Source organism: Alosa pseudoharengus, unplaced genomic scaffold (genome assembly GCF_046254945.1).
Source record: "Alosa pseudoharengus isolate Yale_2024_CS ecotype anadromous, Long Island Sound unplaced genomic scaffold, YU_APseudo_1.1 YU_APseudo_1.1_scf_9, whole genome shotgun sequence".
In the NCBI taxonomy this organism is placed as follows: domain Eukaryota; kingdom Metazoa; phylum Chordata; class Actinopteri; order Clupeiformes; family Clupeidae; genus Alosa; species Alosa pseudoharengus.
In genome coordinates, this window is record NW_027468881.1 from 32,325,379 (window position 1) to 32,341,619 (window position 16,241).

The 16,241-nt window shown below is 41.3% G+C and overlaps 2 protein-coding genes across 4 annotated transcripts; one reads left to right on the forward strand and one right to left on the reverse strand.

The window, feature by feature from the left end:
• Positions 1 to 2,143: 2,143 nt before the first annotated feature.
• nsfl1c (NSFL1 (p97) cofactor (p47)) lies at positions 2,144 to 12,685 on the forward strand. 2 transcript variants are annotated; one of them, XM_076275549.1, is made up of 9 exons: positions 2,144 to 2,427; positions 3,371 to 3,468; positions 3,581 to 3,658; positions 3,962 to 4,142; positions 6,291 to 6,386; positions 7,015 to 7,124; positions 7,269 to 7,406; positions 10,855 to 11,031; positions 11,640 to 12,685. In XM_076275549.1, exons 1-9 carry the CDS (start codon positions 2,326 to 2,328, stop codon positions 11,800 to 11,802), a joined length of 1,143 nt encoding a protein of 380 aa, XP_076131664.1. In that variant the 5' UTR covers positions 2,144 to 2,325; the 3' UTR covers positions 11,803 to 12,685. The 2 variants fall into 2 exon arrangements, with proteins under 2 accessions (XP_076131664.1, XP_076131666.1); XM_076275551.1 differs by having other exon boundaries at positions 3,962 to 4,127.
• A 20-nt stretch (positions 12,686 to 12,705) lies between these two features.
• Positions 12,706 to 16,241, reverse strand: emp3b (epithelial membrane protein 3b (MAM blood group)). 2 transcript variants are annotated; one of them, XM_076275552.1, is made up of 5 exons: positions 15,998 to 16,241; positions 15,060 to 15,161; positions 14,616 to 14,718; positions 14,094 to 14,234; positions 12,706 to 13,910 (listed from the first exon to the last, which is right to left on the reverse strand). In XM_076275552.1, exons 2-5 carry the CDS (start codon positions 15,135 to 15,137, stop codon positions 13,735 to 13,737), a joined length of 498 nt encoding a protein of 165 aa, XP_076131667.1. In that variant the 5' UTR covers positions 15,138 to 15,161; positions 15,998 to 16,241; the 3' UTR covers positions 12,706 to 13,734. The 2 variants fall into 2 exon arrangements, with proteins under 2 accessions (XP_076131667.1, XP_076131668.1); XM_076275553.1 differs by lacking the exon at positions 15,998 to 16,241 and adding an exon at positions 15,449 to 15,642.

Consider the following 16,241-nt stretch of genomic DNA (forward strand, 5'->3'; position numbering starts at 1 on the left):
TGCTGTTTATCCCTCTGCCAGTGTGTTTGTTTAATCTGAGGCACACTCCCCTCACTGAGTGTGGAGATGTTAATCGAAGAGCGGCTACTGTCCTGTCAAAACATCTGTATATCTCTCCTGGGGAGAGATAGCATTACTGACAGTGGTACTGACCACCCAATGAAAGATGCCCCTGTGATACATCACTATGGGCAGAGGCAGCTGGTGGCCCTGGACTGTTCGTCTTCGTCCTTCATCTTCCTCTATCTGCCCCTCTGGATGGTTCATTACTCCCCATCAATTTCCCTTGCATGTTTGTGTCTACTCTTGGACATCTAGATGCGCTGTTCCTGTTTACTATGGGCTTAATGATCACCACTTTTAAGTCGAAATGATGATCTTTTCAAGAAAATATAGAGAGCATTCACTTGCAGCTCCCAATGCGAGTGAATGACTATGCAACAATACAGTTAATAATAGAGTATATTGCTAATGTGCTGTTATATCATGGGATATGTGACCACAGCTGTGTACTTCCCCAGTTCATCAGGAACATTACCATTTTCTTCCTCGTGCATTATGAAGTCCAGCATTGTTCAGCCTTCCCTCTTGTTTGCTTCTCTCCCTGTGGTTATTTTCTACTAAACCTGTGACAGAAAATACCTCCATTGTTTTTCCGTCAGCATGGCACACCCAGTGAGTTTCTCTCAGACTTTGGCTTGAGATGGAGTTACTGTATTTATACTCCATTTGGACACATTTTGTTGGACTATGGCTGTTTGTGTGACTTTGTCATTGTTCCTTTGATGGATTTCGGCCTAATTACTGTCAACTTTTGGTTGAATTATTCGTAGGGGTCAAAAGGTCAGGGCTTCAACATTAATGGGCACACAGAGGAGAGAGGGGGTGGAGCATCCACTCCCCGCAAACTGTCATTGGCCATAAAAGGTGCAACAGTCTCTTCTTTTTACAACACCACGGCTGTGACATGGGTAGGCTCTCTGCTGCAGGGTATATGGAAGGGGCTGGGTCGGGATTGGTGTAGTTTATCATTGTGTCCGAACAGACAGATGACCTTTTATTAAGTCCTGCTGACCTCTGTGGTCTGTTGTGCAATTGTGTGAATAACGTGTTTGCATGTTGTTTATAACAACCTCAGTCATACAGTCAGTATCACATCTAAACCACATGTTTAGTTTTATTTTTGCAAGAATGTAGTAATGATGTCATGTCACATGTGCACTGAGGTTTATGTGATGTGTAAATAGAATGAACATACTCCCTGAGAGAGAGGAATTTTCCATTCTCTAGGTTTATTGAAGATGATGAATAAACGTGTTAATAAAAATGGCTATATTTAGCTAATTGTATGGGGTTATTGCACATTTTATTTTTATATTGACTTCTGGAGATATCAAATTATTTTTTTATATATATTTTTAAAGTAGTTCACTCTTTGTGGATCACAGTTTTTAGCCATGTAAAATGCTATAGCTCTAAAATGCTATAGCTATAGCGCTATAGCTCACATGAAAGCAATTTTGATTTGTTTTGTACAATGTTCAAGTGTAAAAGGTGTGTGTGTGTGTGTGTGTGTGTGTGTGTGTGTGTGTGTGTGTGTGTGTGTGTGTGTGTTAATTCATGTATTTCTCATGTGGATGGTGCCAGCAAGCCTCTTCTTTTCTTCTTTTGCCAGCACTTAATTATCCTTGAAGATCAAACGGCCACAAGCACATAAAAAACATCTGGACCCCACCCCCCAATAAACAATGAGGATGCTTGCTTTACACAGTCTTTATCTCTCTGTTTCTTTGTCTCTGTCTGCAAGCATGGGATAAGGAGTTTATGGTAATCAACAATTGAAGGGGTAAAAAACCACTGCACCATCACTTTAGACCAAAATTGACATATGTTGAGTAATTTCTCTGGATAGCCTCACTGATGGAGGATGGAGGATTCACACAGAGGTGTTCAAACCCAATGTCAAAATCTGTCCTGTTAAAAAGCATCCTATAGGTATCAGGCCTCTCTGTCTCTATCTGGCCTTTGTTGCCACCTAGTGGTAAATATTTTTTTGTGGTATGTGTGAGTAGGCCTGTGCTGCCTATGTGTTCATGAAGTGAAAAGAAACCAGGCTTAGGCTACATCAACACTGCGCAGTGCTGCATATATTACAAAATACAATTACATAACACAGTACATAACAATAGAAGAACAAATTAATCTGTGTTGACCTTTTTCAAAAATATATAGGAACGAATCGTGTGTACTCGCAAATAGGAACTAATAGTGAGTTTACTGTTTCCCTGGACCAAGTCGGACATTTCTCTACATTGACATTTCAAAATGGCGGACCAAGATGCGGCGGTGAGAGAATTTGTTGCTGTTACAGATGTGGATGAGGAGAGGGCCAGGTTTTTCTTGGAATCCGCTGGTTGGGATTTACAGGTAAGTCAAAGCCATGTTGTTCCTGATGTGGGACAATTGATTTGATAAGAGTGACCGTTTGTCCGTTATGCGTGGATTGCTAACTTTAGCCTAGCTTCATGATCGTTGCGGCATAGCCTCGCAAGCTAACATTGACTTGCTAGCTCCCGTAGCAAATTGTGCAAGTCACTCTGTTTTATCCAAGGCGAAGAAGAATATCTTTGGACGAATTGTCAGTCACATACATATAAGATTCTGGAGTGTCAAGCAAACCCTTTGCTTGTGTATAAATATTCAGATGCTACACGCGTAATCGTAGTGGTGACAAAGTTTTGCTCTGTGGTCGTTACCACCTCCATCGTTTTGATTGAGCTAGCCGGCAGCCTACGACTGATGACCGTAACATTACCCGGCATATCATACGTCCAATAATTATCATCCTTTAGACTTGATAGCATAGCTAGCTAACTTGTTCCAGTATGCAGACCGTTTATCACCTATTGTCCTGGTCACCAACAGAGTCAGTGGCATCAACATTATTCATCATTCTCTGAACTATCCTAACCTGTGAATTTACGTGAAAGATAGTTAGACGACGTTAGCTTGCTAACCGAATAGTCAGTTAGCTTACTAACGTCAGATGCTTTCTAAATTTGTAACGCTTAAATATGGACTTACTCTTCTTTAATATTCCATCTATTAACTTTCGTAAGTTATAATAAAGTTAATGCGATGTATGATCCTAACCGCTAGCAGCTAACGCTAGATGCAAAAACGAGTAACTTATTTGACCATTCTCGAAGGGTGAAACTAGCATCTTTTGGCCCACTAATGATTGAATAAGGGCAGCTAGCTGGCGAACAACTGACTGTGTCACATTTTAGCAGTTGTTGGTACACTATGTAGACATTGATCTCGGTTCATTTAGCAAGGATATTTATGACAAACGCACTTGTTTAAACAGCTTGCCCTGGCTAGCTTCTTTGAAGATGGAGCCGAAGATGACATTGTAACCCTGCCTCAACCAGAGAGTGGCTCAGTGTCCAGATCAGCTGGGCCAAGGTAGGCTTCTAGCATCCCCTTGTATATATTAGAGCTGCTGTCTTCTATATAGACTTATTGCCCACTGTATGTCTGAAGTCTAAGACTTGGTCCTATGTTTTTGTCCATGCAGTGAACAAAACCGTGTAACATCCTTCAGAGACTTGATGCATGAAGAAGAGGAGGATAGTGACGAAGAAGAAGGACAGAGGTTAGTTTACAACATCTTGCCGCAAGTGAAAATCACATGTAGAAAAGCACTTTCTTATTTAAAGAGAAGTTTAACATCCCTTAGGTAATGCATTTTTAGTAAGGTACTTTAACACAAGCTGACATTGGTCCCTATGTATACCTGCGGTTTCAGCATGTTCTGTTGTCTTGTTTTTTTTATGGCTGGTGAAAGCATTGTGCTCATCACTGGAACCATTCCCAGATGAGAGGTTTTGCAGGCCACTGTGCAGTTGTAGAGTAATGTAATAGGTGGGCTCAACTCTCCTCTCAATTTCCCTCTCAGATTCTTTGCAGGTGGATCCGAGCGCAGTGGGCAGCAAATCGTGGGTCCGCCCAAGAAGAAGAGCCCTAATGAGGTTGTGGAGGATCTATTCCGTGGGGCTAAGGAGCATGGCGCGGTCCCTGTGGACAAGGCAGGGAAGGGGCCTGGAGAATCCAGCCGTCCAAAGGTAACTCTGGCAAAGGTAAAAGGTAACCTCTGTTAAATCTGTAATTGTAGCCAGCAGGAGTTATGCACTGAGTAAACTTCTCCTATGTGCTCCTATATGCTACAGACTGTACCACCCATGGGTTTTGGTACCCTTGTTAGCATGCCCGCCTATCAAGTCCAAGGTTGTGTGTTTGAGTCTGGTGCGAGTGTGTGCTGTCTAATCAATGCAGGTTACATTATGTCTGTGCTAATGTGCTCACTCAGTTTCTCACTGTTGTCCTACCAGTGGGCTGGAGGTACATGTTTTCTAGCTGCACACCACTTTATTTAATTTGTCATCATAATCAAGTTATAAGGCTGAAACCTTCACCACATATTCTGTACTTTTGTGTGCTAGTTCTAGTATTTTTGTAGGTATAGGAATGGTAGTAATGATAGTATTAGTACAGGGCTCAAAACCTTTAAAGCACCTACCCAAAACTGTCTTGAAGCATGCCTTTTGTTTATATTTGTTGACTGACACTGTTACAAAATGTATTTACTGTTATTATGCAATGATGCCACAGAAGCTGTGTAGGACCAGACCATAGACACATTTAATTCCTTTTTTGCTAGATGTTAAAACAAATAGACTTTCCACGCTTACACACAAACATCTTTTTTGTGCTTAAGACGAGAATTGTCAGCATCAACTTAAGTAAAGTGTAATCATACTTTATGAACGCTAGGTTTTCACAGCCGTCGTAACTAAGAGTAGAAGCTCTGTGTGTCTGTCTGAACAAGACGCTGCTGTAGTGTGGGTGTGAGAGCTGCTCTGGCCCGCAGACCGCCTCCGAGGGAGAGAAATACTCCAGTTGAATAAACGGAATTGATAACGTTGGAACTTATCAATACAGTCTTTCATAATTTAGCCCTGGCGCCTGTTACCACTTTTCGGCAGTGCTTGTTGCCGCAGCTGGTTGTAGGCTCACTATCAATACAGTTCCAAAGTAGCCTGAGGTTATTCACATTTTCTCTCTAAAAGTAACATTTCATATCTAACCAATTAAATATTTAGAGCATTGAATGAATTTAAGCCTTGCTGTTTTCTCCCAGTAGTTATGAAGTTGTTGTTCTTCTCGCTCCTCCAAAAGTTAAGCTGTCGTTGCATTATTGTTGGTGTTAATGTTGTTTGCATTAACACCAAATTGTGTTACAGTGAACTTGTTTTTGACAGGAGTGTATGCCCGGTTCGCTTTCACTGTAAGACAATTTGGTCTTAATGCAAACAACGTTCTTGCTCAAAACTCCACCAATTAACGTAATTATGCTCTCAAACAACCTTTAAACCTGTTAGCATCTGAATCAGGGCAAAAAACAGCCCTGATTAATTGGCCAACCAATCAGTTGGTCAATTTGTCATTTTTAGTCATACTGCGATCTTATAATCTATGTAGTGAGTGTTAGGGAAAATCCATCATGAATTTGTTTTTTTTTTCTCCTGTAATTTGTTTGCCTGATTCTGCTTTTTAACATGTTATTTTGGTTCCTCACTGGTGTCATAAAGATGCAAAGGTTTTTCTATTACAGCAGTTTTTAAATTGAGTGCATTATGAATTATTCAAAGCCTGTGGGTTAAGCATAAGTTACGTATAGTGAACTGCACCTCACTGCGGACCTGCACTGGTAGAGTCAACAAGGTGCTGAATCAGTATCCATTGTCAGCGGTGACTGGTCTTTGTGCCTTTGTATAATATGTGCATTATGCTCAATAGTGGTAGTAACACTGGTTGCTTCTGATGGGCATGAGCTAATATAACAGGCGGGCGCTGCATATTTTTTGCTATTTCATTCATTCGTTCATCACTGTGTAGGGCCTAATGTTTGGTGTTGATATATTTTTTTCTGAACTGATTATTCAAGTGGCATGTAAGAGTACAGCCGTAGTAAAAGGATCGGAGTGGAATTGCATGATGGCATTGTAGGTTTTGGTTGAGCAATGTGTGGTTCTTGTAGCTATTGGTACCTGATAGTTGGTATCGATGCATCCTATTCCGTAGTAATAACACTCATAGGTGAAGCGTGTGTGTGTGCAACACTAAGGTCAGCCATTGTTAATAGAAACTGTAGATACAAGGTATGACAGCTACAGATTCAAGGGCTTCATGTCTTTGTTCTTTTGTTCTTCTTTTTGTCAAACCAGGTTTTTGGTGGAGGTGGCTACCGGTTGGGGGCTGCCCCTGAGGAGGAATCCGCCTATGTGGCCGGAGAGAGGAGAGCCTCCAACAGCACACAGGATGTGAGTGTCTGCTCATGGGTACACTATAAGATCTCATAGCAAGACTCCTGCTCATGGGTACACTATGAGATCTCGTAGTTATAGTAAGACTCCTGCTCATGGGTACACTATGAGATCTCATGGTAAGACTCCTGCTCATGGGTACACTAAAAGATCTCGTAGTAAGACTCCTGGAAAAGTAAAAAAAACAGTGTACATTAGATTAGATTTAACTTTATCGTCATTGTGCAGAGTACAAGTACAAAGCCAGCGAAATGCAGTTTGCGTCAAACCAGAAGTGCAAAAAAGCAGAAAAGTGCAATGTGATATACAAAGTATAGACAGGTGATGCATAGGCAGGACAAGAAATATAGTGCAGTGTAGACAGTAGTATGCAGTAGGTTTACAGAAGATGGTTTAGAGTAATATAAATTAGATATAAATATGTGCAGTGTATTAGCAGTTAGTAATTAGTTACTAATTTGTTAGTTGTACATGTACAACATGCTGAACAAACACTGCATTCAACTGAAATTCAGCAAATTTTGGGGCCATTGAAATGGTTGATTGCTTTTTGACTATTGATTTTCATTAGTGTCATGCTCTAAAAAAATATCATATACTCACCTGTCGCCTCTGGCTGTTCTAGGTGCATGTGGTGCTGAAGCTGTGGAAAAGTGGTTTTAGCCTTGACGACGGGGAACTGAGGAACTACAGTGATCCTGGAAATGCCCTGTTCCTGGAGTCCATCCGCAGAGGGTAGGTTTTTGCACAGGACTATGGGTAGTATGAGTTGGACCCCAGCTCTTGCTGCTGTTGGACATTTTCTTCTCTTGTTTTCATTTTTATAGATTTTAATATCAACCTGTTTTTACCAATTGTTTTTGTCCCTGCCTCCTGCAGGGAGATCCCTCTGGAGCTGAGGCAGCGTGCTCGCGGTGGTCAGGTGAACCTGGACATGGAGGACCACAGGGACGAGGATTTCTCCAAACCAAGGATGGCCTTTAGGGCCTTCACTGGGGAGGGTCAGAAACTTGGCAGGCGAGTGAAGGATTTCATCCGTTATGCTGAGACAGTGCATCAGCTGTTCTTTACATTATCTATCTTTGTGTAATGAGAATTCGTTTTTTTGGGGGGGGGGGGTAGGGGGTGGGTGGGTTAAGCGCTGCTGACATCGCTCATAACTGCTCATTTCAGCTCAAAGTTGCAATACGATAGTATGTCCACAAGGGGGCTGTGGGGTTGATGCAGACGATGTGTTTCGTAGATTCTTTATCTACTTGGTATAAATTGGGATCCTGCCTTTCTGGCTGTGCCTTAGTTCAGGAATCCCATGGGTCTGAAATCTTTGTTAAATTGAATATAAACAAGGACATTTGAAGCATTGGAAAATAGACATAAGGAGAGATGGGTCATTGAAAGTGCATGCATTTATATTTTCTGTTAGTAAAGACGAGATCACATAGTTAACCATCATTAGTGTTTGCTCATTCAAACCTCTCTTTATCATTGTTGACTTTGAGCTGCTGGGTCATTCCATGTCAGTTCAACCAGGGCCCACGCACTTAGGTCTCAAAGAATTCTGAAAAAATTACCAGGTGTACCTATGTTACCCAGGAGACACTGTAAAATTGCTCTTATGTAAGATCAATACTTTCCAAGATACTAGGGCTGTAACGATATACGATTCGAAACCGAAATCGCGACATTCATATCCACGATACTGTGTCGCGGTGTGAAAAGGCAGAATCGCGACACACCCTTTCTAGTGTTTCACGCAGTGCTTTGCAGCTTACGCGGCAAAAGCAACCCACATCTCCCGCTTTACTTATCGGTAGCCTACGTTGTCCAAAAACATAAATAAATAAATAATAATTTCATACCTCTCTTTGCTTTCATTGTAGACTATGTGTGCGACTTTACCAAACAGTAGTAAACCCCCTCTCCTTGCCCCGCTCTCTCCCGCGCTCCCTCCCTCTCCCTCTCCCTCCCTCTCCTGCTCAATGAACACGCGCGACTTAAATAAAACATTCACAATCGTGAAAGCAAGGACGCATAGAAGACGACTAGCTAAATTACTATTAAATCCGCTTAGCATCATTTGCATGCTGCACATATTTGTTTAAAACGCTTGCATTGAAGTTCACTGATCATCTCAATACCAACGTTTCCCAAAAGGGCCTGTCCCAAGGAGAACAAGTATTACCTTGAAACTTAAACACACATGGGGAAACTGAACAGTCCAATCAGTAGACTATGATCGGCTAAGCTAGCCAACTATGCTACTTTGTTTACAATATTTCCAGGCTTCAACCAGACAGCTAAATTAAAGAGGTAGAGCTGTAATAAAAAAAATAGTAGGCCTAGGCTATAGGCTAATCTGCATAAAGTGTGCTGTCATAAATATCAGTCATTCAGAAAAATAGTTTTATATCAGGATATAAAATAATAGATATATTATATTGTAATCCTCTGGTGTACTAAGGGAGGCTATTAAAAATGTTATTTAATAAAATGTCTACCCCCCCCCCCCCCCCCCCAAAAAAAAAAAAGAAAAATCGAGATTCGTATCGAACCGTGGGTCAAAAATCGTGATACAAACCGAATCGTGAGGTTGGTGTATCGTTACAGCCCTACAAGATACAGCCAGTTTTACAGGGGGAGGGGGGTGTCGATTTTGTCCAGCCTCTTTTTTTTTGTCAAATGGTGCATTCAGAGCACCTCGGAATGACAAGGACCGCCCCCATGGCTACTTTGTTTTTCCGACTGCAAGTGTTCATGTGCTTTGCCATCGGAATGTGTGACAAACACGGATGCCACAACAAAGGTTAAAACATACACTCACTAATCCTAAACAAACAACTGTATTTGCTTAAAATATAGTGTAAGATGCTCGTGAAAGAAAGATATGCAGCTTTCAAGTGACAAAAACGGCAAATTCCCAAGTTCACATTAAAACTGTTGGACATGAAAGGCCACATGGACTACAAACGAACTACAAACGAACTACAACGTGACGACAAAAGTGATGACGAGCCCCTAACTGGGCAACTCTGTTAGCAAAATCTAGCCCCAGTTTCCGACCTCTGACTCACACATTAAGTGACGTGAATGACGCGGAATGATGATGTTTTCACTTGGAGAAAGGTTTTTCCGAAACCCATGAACGCTAGGAAAGTTCACAAGCCCACAGCGCAAGCACTAAACCATGTAGGAGGCTCAAATTTTGCATGCTGGTACATAAATAGGAATAGTATGTAGCAAAATTGTCACGTTTGGTCTGGATAATCCTGCATGGTCATAGCTGTCCCTCAAAGTTGATACAAATTTTATTGGAGTTTTTGGCTGGGCTCTGTTTAAGCCTTCAGAAGACATATTTGTACTCAACATAGGCTCTTGATTTATTTTCCTTACTGAGATAAGTAGAAACACTCTCACAAAAAGCAATGAACAGAAAATTCAGGGTCTGAACAGCAGACCTCACAAGTCTGAAAAATCATTTTGGTTATCATTATCAGAGCACCCAAACACCTTGTGGGAATATACAAAGATTTTTTAAATATTTTTTTCTTTATTCTCCATGATCTTTTCTTTTTAAAAACACCAATTTGACTTGTCTTAAGCAAATCTTTCTTTTTTATTTTCCACCCTGAACAAAATGCCCCATTGACATCAATATGTTTTATATAGTCACCACACTGCCACCTGTGGTTGTATAGAGTAACCTGTGGTAGCTCTATACAAAACATATTGATGTCAATGGTGCATTTTGCCCATGTTCAGGGTGGAAAGTGAAAAAGAAAGATTTGCATAAGACAAGTCAAATTGGTGTTTTTAAAAAGAAAAGATCATACAAATATGTCTTCTGAAGGCTTAAACAGAGCCCAGCCAAAAACTCCAATAAAATTTGTATCAACTTTGAGGGACAGCTATGACCATGCAGGATTATCCAGACCAAACGTGACAATGTTGCTACATACTATTTCTATTTATGTACCAGCATGCAAAATTTGAGCCTCCTACATGGTTTAGTTCTTGCGCTGTGGGCTTGTGAACTTTGACAAAAAAAAAAAACCCGAACAAAATCGACACCCCCTCCCCCTGTAAAACTGGCTGTATCTTGGAAATTATTGATCTTACATAAGAGTAATTTTACAGTTTGTCTCCTGGGTAACATAGGTACACCTGGTATTTTTTTCAGAATTTTTTGAGACCTAAGTGCGTGGGCCCTGGTTGAATTGACGTGGAAAGACCCTGCTGTAAAGCCTAAGCGTTCTCATTATGACATTTCTTTGTGTTGCAACAGTACTAATTAACCTTGATCTGTGTCTCTCAAACCATGACATGTTGGCTCCTTGAATTTAAGGGAGGTGGACCTGGAGAGTCCTTCAGGCGTCCTTGAATATGAGGTGTAGGAGCCCTCATTTGGTCTCCTGCTACTGCACGCTCTCCACTGCCTAAAGGGTGCTCCTTTCTGTCCCGTTTATAGTGCAACCCCTGAGCTGGTCTCACCCCAGAGGATGATGGGTAACCAGCAGGAACAGGCCACCAATGAGGCTCAGGCTACCGCCTCCATCACCGTCGACACCAGCCAACCAGTAACCAGCATCCAGATCAGGCTTGCTGATGGTGGCAGGCTAGTGCAGAAGTTCAACCACACTCACAGGTGAGGGCATTAAGCAATCTATTCGTCCAGAGGTTATTAGCAGGAGTACATAGATGTGCTCATTCTTGTTGTGTAACCAAGGCATTTGGTTTGCTTCCCACAAGAACCAATGTGTTTAAAATTGTATGCTCCCGTGCGAGTTGATGAAAGATTGATAATTGCGGAATGCAAATGTATCACTTGATCCTTAACAGTGAGTTTGAGCTTCTTGAGTCCAGACGTAATAATCTAGGCTCTTATTAATTGAGTTATTTGTTATTTCTGTACATTAATTTGCAGTTAAATGTTGATTATCCTTCATAAACATCAAGATGCAAGATCCATTTATTGTTACATCTCATTCTAGTTGTAGAAGGAGAGTACTTATCCTATATTTTGTGTCTGTGTCCCGCTCACGTGGCGCATGATGAGAATTGCGTCAACAACGTGGTACGTGGGGGGTGTCGTGTGCCTCCCAACAATTGTGACAGCATGGCAATCACGCACGTATTAGCCGCGCGCAAATGTGCACAGAAGAACATGCCACTTCCTTAAGTGATGGTGTTTGTTTGTGTGTATGTGATCATAATCATAAACTTTTTCCTGCAATCTGTGTCCTGTGCCTCCAGGGTGTCGGATATCCGTCAGTTCGTGGTCGGTGCACGCCCCGCCATGGCCGCCACAGAGTTTGTCCTCATGACCACCTTCCCCAACAAGGAGCTGACGGATGAAGGGCAGACGCTGAAGGATGCTAACCTGCTGAACGCAGTCATTGTTCAGCGGATAAAGTGACAGTGCCCCCCTGTGGCCTCCCCAGATCACAGCACTCTGAGCTCCCCGCCCATAGGGGAATCACTTGGACATGTGGACTTCTAATGGCTTTTTTTTATTTTCCTTTAGTGATTTTGTTTTCTTCGGTTCGTGGAGGGCATTGAAGAAGATGCGGAGACAGTTAATGATGAGGCGGTGGAGGAGGGTGGAGTGGAGCACTCCTAGTGGTGTTGTGACAGTTGTAGATTGAAAGGAAAGGGGGGTGGAAATCAACTTAAGTGGTTGTGGTGGGTTTGGACGTATTCAGTGAACACAAAAATTTTGATTTAATAAAGAGCTTTCTTAAAGAGTTGGTTATGTATTTACCTCAATGATTGTTAGTCATCTTATGCCGCCTCCCTCCCTTCACCCCCTTCCCAGATTTAACCCTCCCCCCCCCCCGTCTGCCCCCCCCGCCCCATGGTTTATCATCTCCTCTTTTACCAGTAGCCTTACTTTCAAATTCCCAGGTTAAGAACACTAACCTCCACTATCTCTGTCATTTGAAAATCGTGATCTCTTAAAGGAAAAAAAAAAAAGGGTGGAAATATTTTTTTATATTTTTTTTGTCTTATTTTACAGGAGTGAGGCTTATATTTGCTAAAGCTACCAAAAGGCTGGCTCTTTATATGATGTCACACCATATTGTTAATTCTGTTGCCTAACAACCATTATATTACAATCCTAATTAATGACATAATGATAGCAACTTGAGTTGTCAAACATAGATGTTACTGTCACAAGAAACGGTGTGGCAGCCATCCTATACTCTATGCAGCGACTCGCAGTAGAACTGGATGCACTGAGTGGGTGTATGGATCTTTGGAAACTTGTGATTAAAATCCTTTGTCTGGTGTTAGAGGAGGCTTGGTTTCTCTTGTTTTTTTCTTAACTGATGCATGTTCCTAGTTAGGTAGTGAATACATATCGCTAGGAAATTGTATCAGGAAGCAATTTCAGAAGTTAGAAGGAAGAAATCAAAATATTGTCATGTCATGAACCACCTGGAAGATCATGCTGTCCCTGCTGATGCTAAATGATGGCAAGATACAACGTCTTTGGTTTCACATGCCCACACACTAAACTTTGTTACACTTGTGTTCACTCAGTAGGACTTTGAGGGGGGTGGGGTCAAAGATTTTTTACATTTTGTTTTTTATTTTGTTTATCCTTTATTTATTCAGGAAGGTGAGATGTAATATATTTTCTTTGATCTGAATGCATCCGTTGGAAAACTCAAGGATTTCTGACAAACCAACCAGCAACATGGCTGTCTCAGTCTATAGGCGGAATTTATTCAAATGATCAGTCAGCCTGCTGGTTATAAAAAGGTTAAGATTGAAGCTAGGTTTATAGCTGCTTGCATAGAGTGCTCTGATGTTTACTCATTGGTGCTGTGCCACACACCATAGTTCTGCAGATAAATGGCTCTAGTGTTCTGCAACTATTGCTTTCTTAAACTTCAAACTTTTAAAAAATATTTTGAAAGAAAATGAAAATTTAGGTTGATTCATTTATTTAAACAAAAATACAGCATTTGTGATACTTTCTAAATGAGATTTTTTTTCTACAATATTCTAGGGAATTGCAATAAAAGCATTTCTTTAAAAGCATGACATTTGTGTTCATAAGCTATATTTTTTTCATGGATATTACATTTTTTACTAGGCTACCCAAAAAGGCCTGTGTTTGACATGTAACACAGGCATACTGTCCAGGACTATGTGTTACTATATTTCTTGTTTTCTGCAATGCCTTGTCTTCCTCTACAAAACGCTTACTTTTCCCCGCCAGTTCCATGAAAAAAAAGCCACACAGACCAGCATTCGCGTTTAACATTAATAAGAAACTGCCAGTGTCTTCATGATTTTCAACATCAGTTCATTACCGTATAAAGAACAACAGCTTATAGTTCTACTCTTTTTTACGCAAATGAATGTACATAACGCCGCTGAGGAGTAACAAAGGCACGCAAACCCAAGCCAGAATGAAGCAGTAACCAAAGTGACCCAGGCTCAGCTCTCGGGCGTCCTGAAGGATCTCTTTGTTGTGCAGAGTGTAGATGAGGGTTGCAGTGAGCGCCGTGAGACCTAAGAGCACAAGAGAGTCACAAGAGTGAGGATTCACCCTCGTCACCCTGTAGCCCGCCTGCCCCAATCATCATCACCGTCCACCCCAAATCCCACAGGAAATTCACCACCAAGACATTTTGGTTAAGTCAGTCACTGTGGTGGTGTTGTGCTGGAGTGTATAAGCCCCTCAGGGGACCATACCAGAGAAGACTTGGCAGAGGCCTGTGACGTAGAAAAGCCCCCCTTTCGACATGGTGAAGAGCTGCCCGAGGAAAATGAGGAAAGACACCGACGAGAAGACCACAGAGAGGACCATTAGGACTTGGACTGCCTGAAGCCAGTCTGAAACAAAGTGGAGGCAAGTAGGGTTATTCGTCTTGTCAATCCAGAAACTCTTCTTCAGACTGCTTCAGGGCACAGTCAAGTTTTGTTGTCACGCTCCCTCCAGACTCCACACAACAATGACGTAAGTGTACTTTTTCTTGGCCCTGATACAAAGACACATGCACATGATGACCACACATGTGAACAATCCATTTCCTTAGTAATAATATGACTCTGATCAGCATGTGCCGATATCAAACTGAATGACTTACTAAAAATCATGATATGTGTTGTAGAAAAAGTGATACCACAAGCTATTATTTAACAGCCACTATTTAAGATCAACATAGGAATTGTAAATAGATGCAAAAGTGTGAATGAAAGCGACCACGTATTTACCATTCTCTCTTGATGAAGCACAGATCCAGACCTCTTTGTCGTTGTCAAATCTACAGGTGTACCAGAGGTCTGCACTGTCCCGTTCCCCCCAAACCCACCAGGACTGAATGAGAGAGTGCAACAAGGAACACAAGGTAAATTCAATAAAAGGTAATTGTCCACAAAACCATGTGTACCTGGAAAGATCAACACTTATGTTTCATTTTCAGGGTGTTTTTAATGTCACTAATGTTGATAGTCATTTCTGTGCCTCAGAGCAGGGTGAACTTGGCAACAAGCATTTGTGAAGGTGGCCTGTTTGCGCCCAGTGATGTAAATCATACCAATTATGGCACTGAGGTTAATGCATACTCATGAGGCAAACAGTGGTGATTTGTCCAAATTGAACTGCCCTGTCAAGTAAATTCAACACATAAGGGCAGAAATTACACTAGTCTAACTCACCTTTTCCATAGTAGCAATGAAGAGGACAGCAAGCGTGATGAGATGAAGCAGGGTCACAAACATCAGCAGGTATGCCATTTTCGGTTGAGGACCCCAGTAGACCTACACACACACACACACACACACACACGCACACACACACACTTACACACTGTAACATGTTTTCCTAAATAATTATTGCACAATATCTCATTTTACAATATAGAGATTAAGAAATTAAAAAAGAGTGATTAAAATAGTCTACAGTAAAAAAGACCAATTTGTCAGAGGATTTATACATCCTCCTTAAGGACTGACCTAGTGTTTAACTCAATATCAGCCTCATGTCTCATGAACTCACAAAGGCTTGGAGGACAGAGTTAAAATGAAATTATTTGGTAATTACTTACAGTATGACTTCAATAATCCACTGCCCTAACGGACACATAGTGACTTTGTTTGTATTTGAGAAAAACAGTCTGGGTCTTGTACAGCTAGGTCTGAGATGCACATCTCCTTTGTTTATTTCATTAGGTCATGAGCATCCTCATCAATTGAAATCACGGAATGACACTCAACACTTCCTGTCCATGACCAGCAATGCAAAAAATAAAATAAAAAATACAACTTGAAAACAGAAATGATTTTACTAAATGAGAGTTTCCATTTGATATGTCCATGCTGTGTAGTACTATCACCTCATATTGTCCTTATTCAGTTTAGATAGTGACTTTAAAGCATAACGTTTTTGAGTTTATACATGTAGACACTGAGTAGTCAGCCATAACAGTGTTTGGTTACGAGATGGTCTTTTTTCTTTTAAGTTAGTCCTTATATGTCACAAAGTCAAAACAAAGCCATAATCCGCTATTCTTAATATAAAGACATGGATGATGACAATTAATTTAAATGTAAGTCACAGAATAGGTTTTCTTTTGTTCAGTCATACTGTTACTTACTTGTGATGCTGTTGGTCTGTTGTATACAAATCCGGACCGCGGAGCCACACAGATTCTTTACTAGAAGCGCTCTAACTCCTTCTCTTGCTTTTGCCACTCCCCTTGTATTCCCTGCTAGCCCTCTATTTCCAAGCATCCAGTGGAAGGTGGGGAGGAATGCTGGGTGTTTTTTAAGGAAAGTCTGAGGAAAATCTAAACCTCCATTTCCTGTCCGTGGGACAGAGCGCCCATTGCTCTCCAGCAC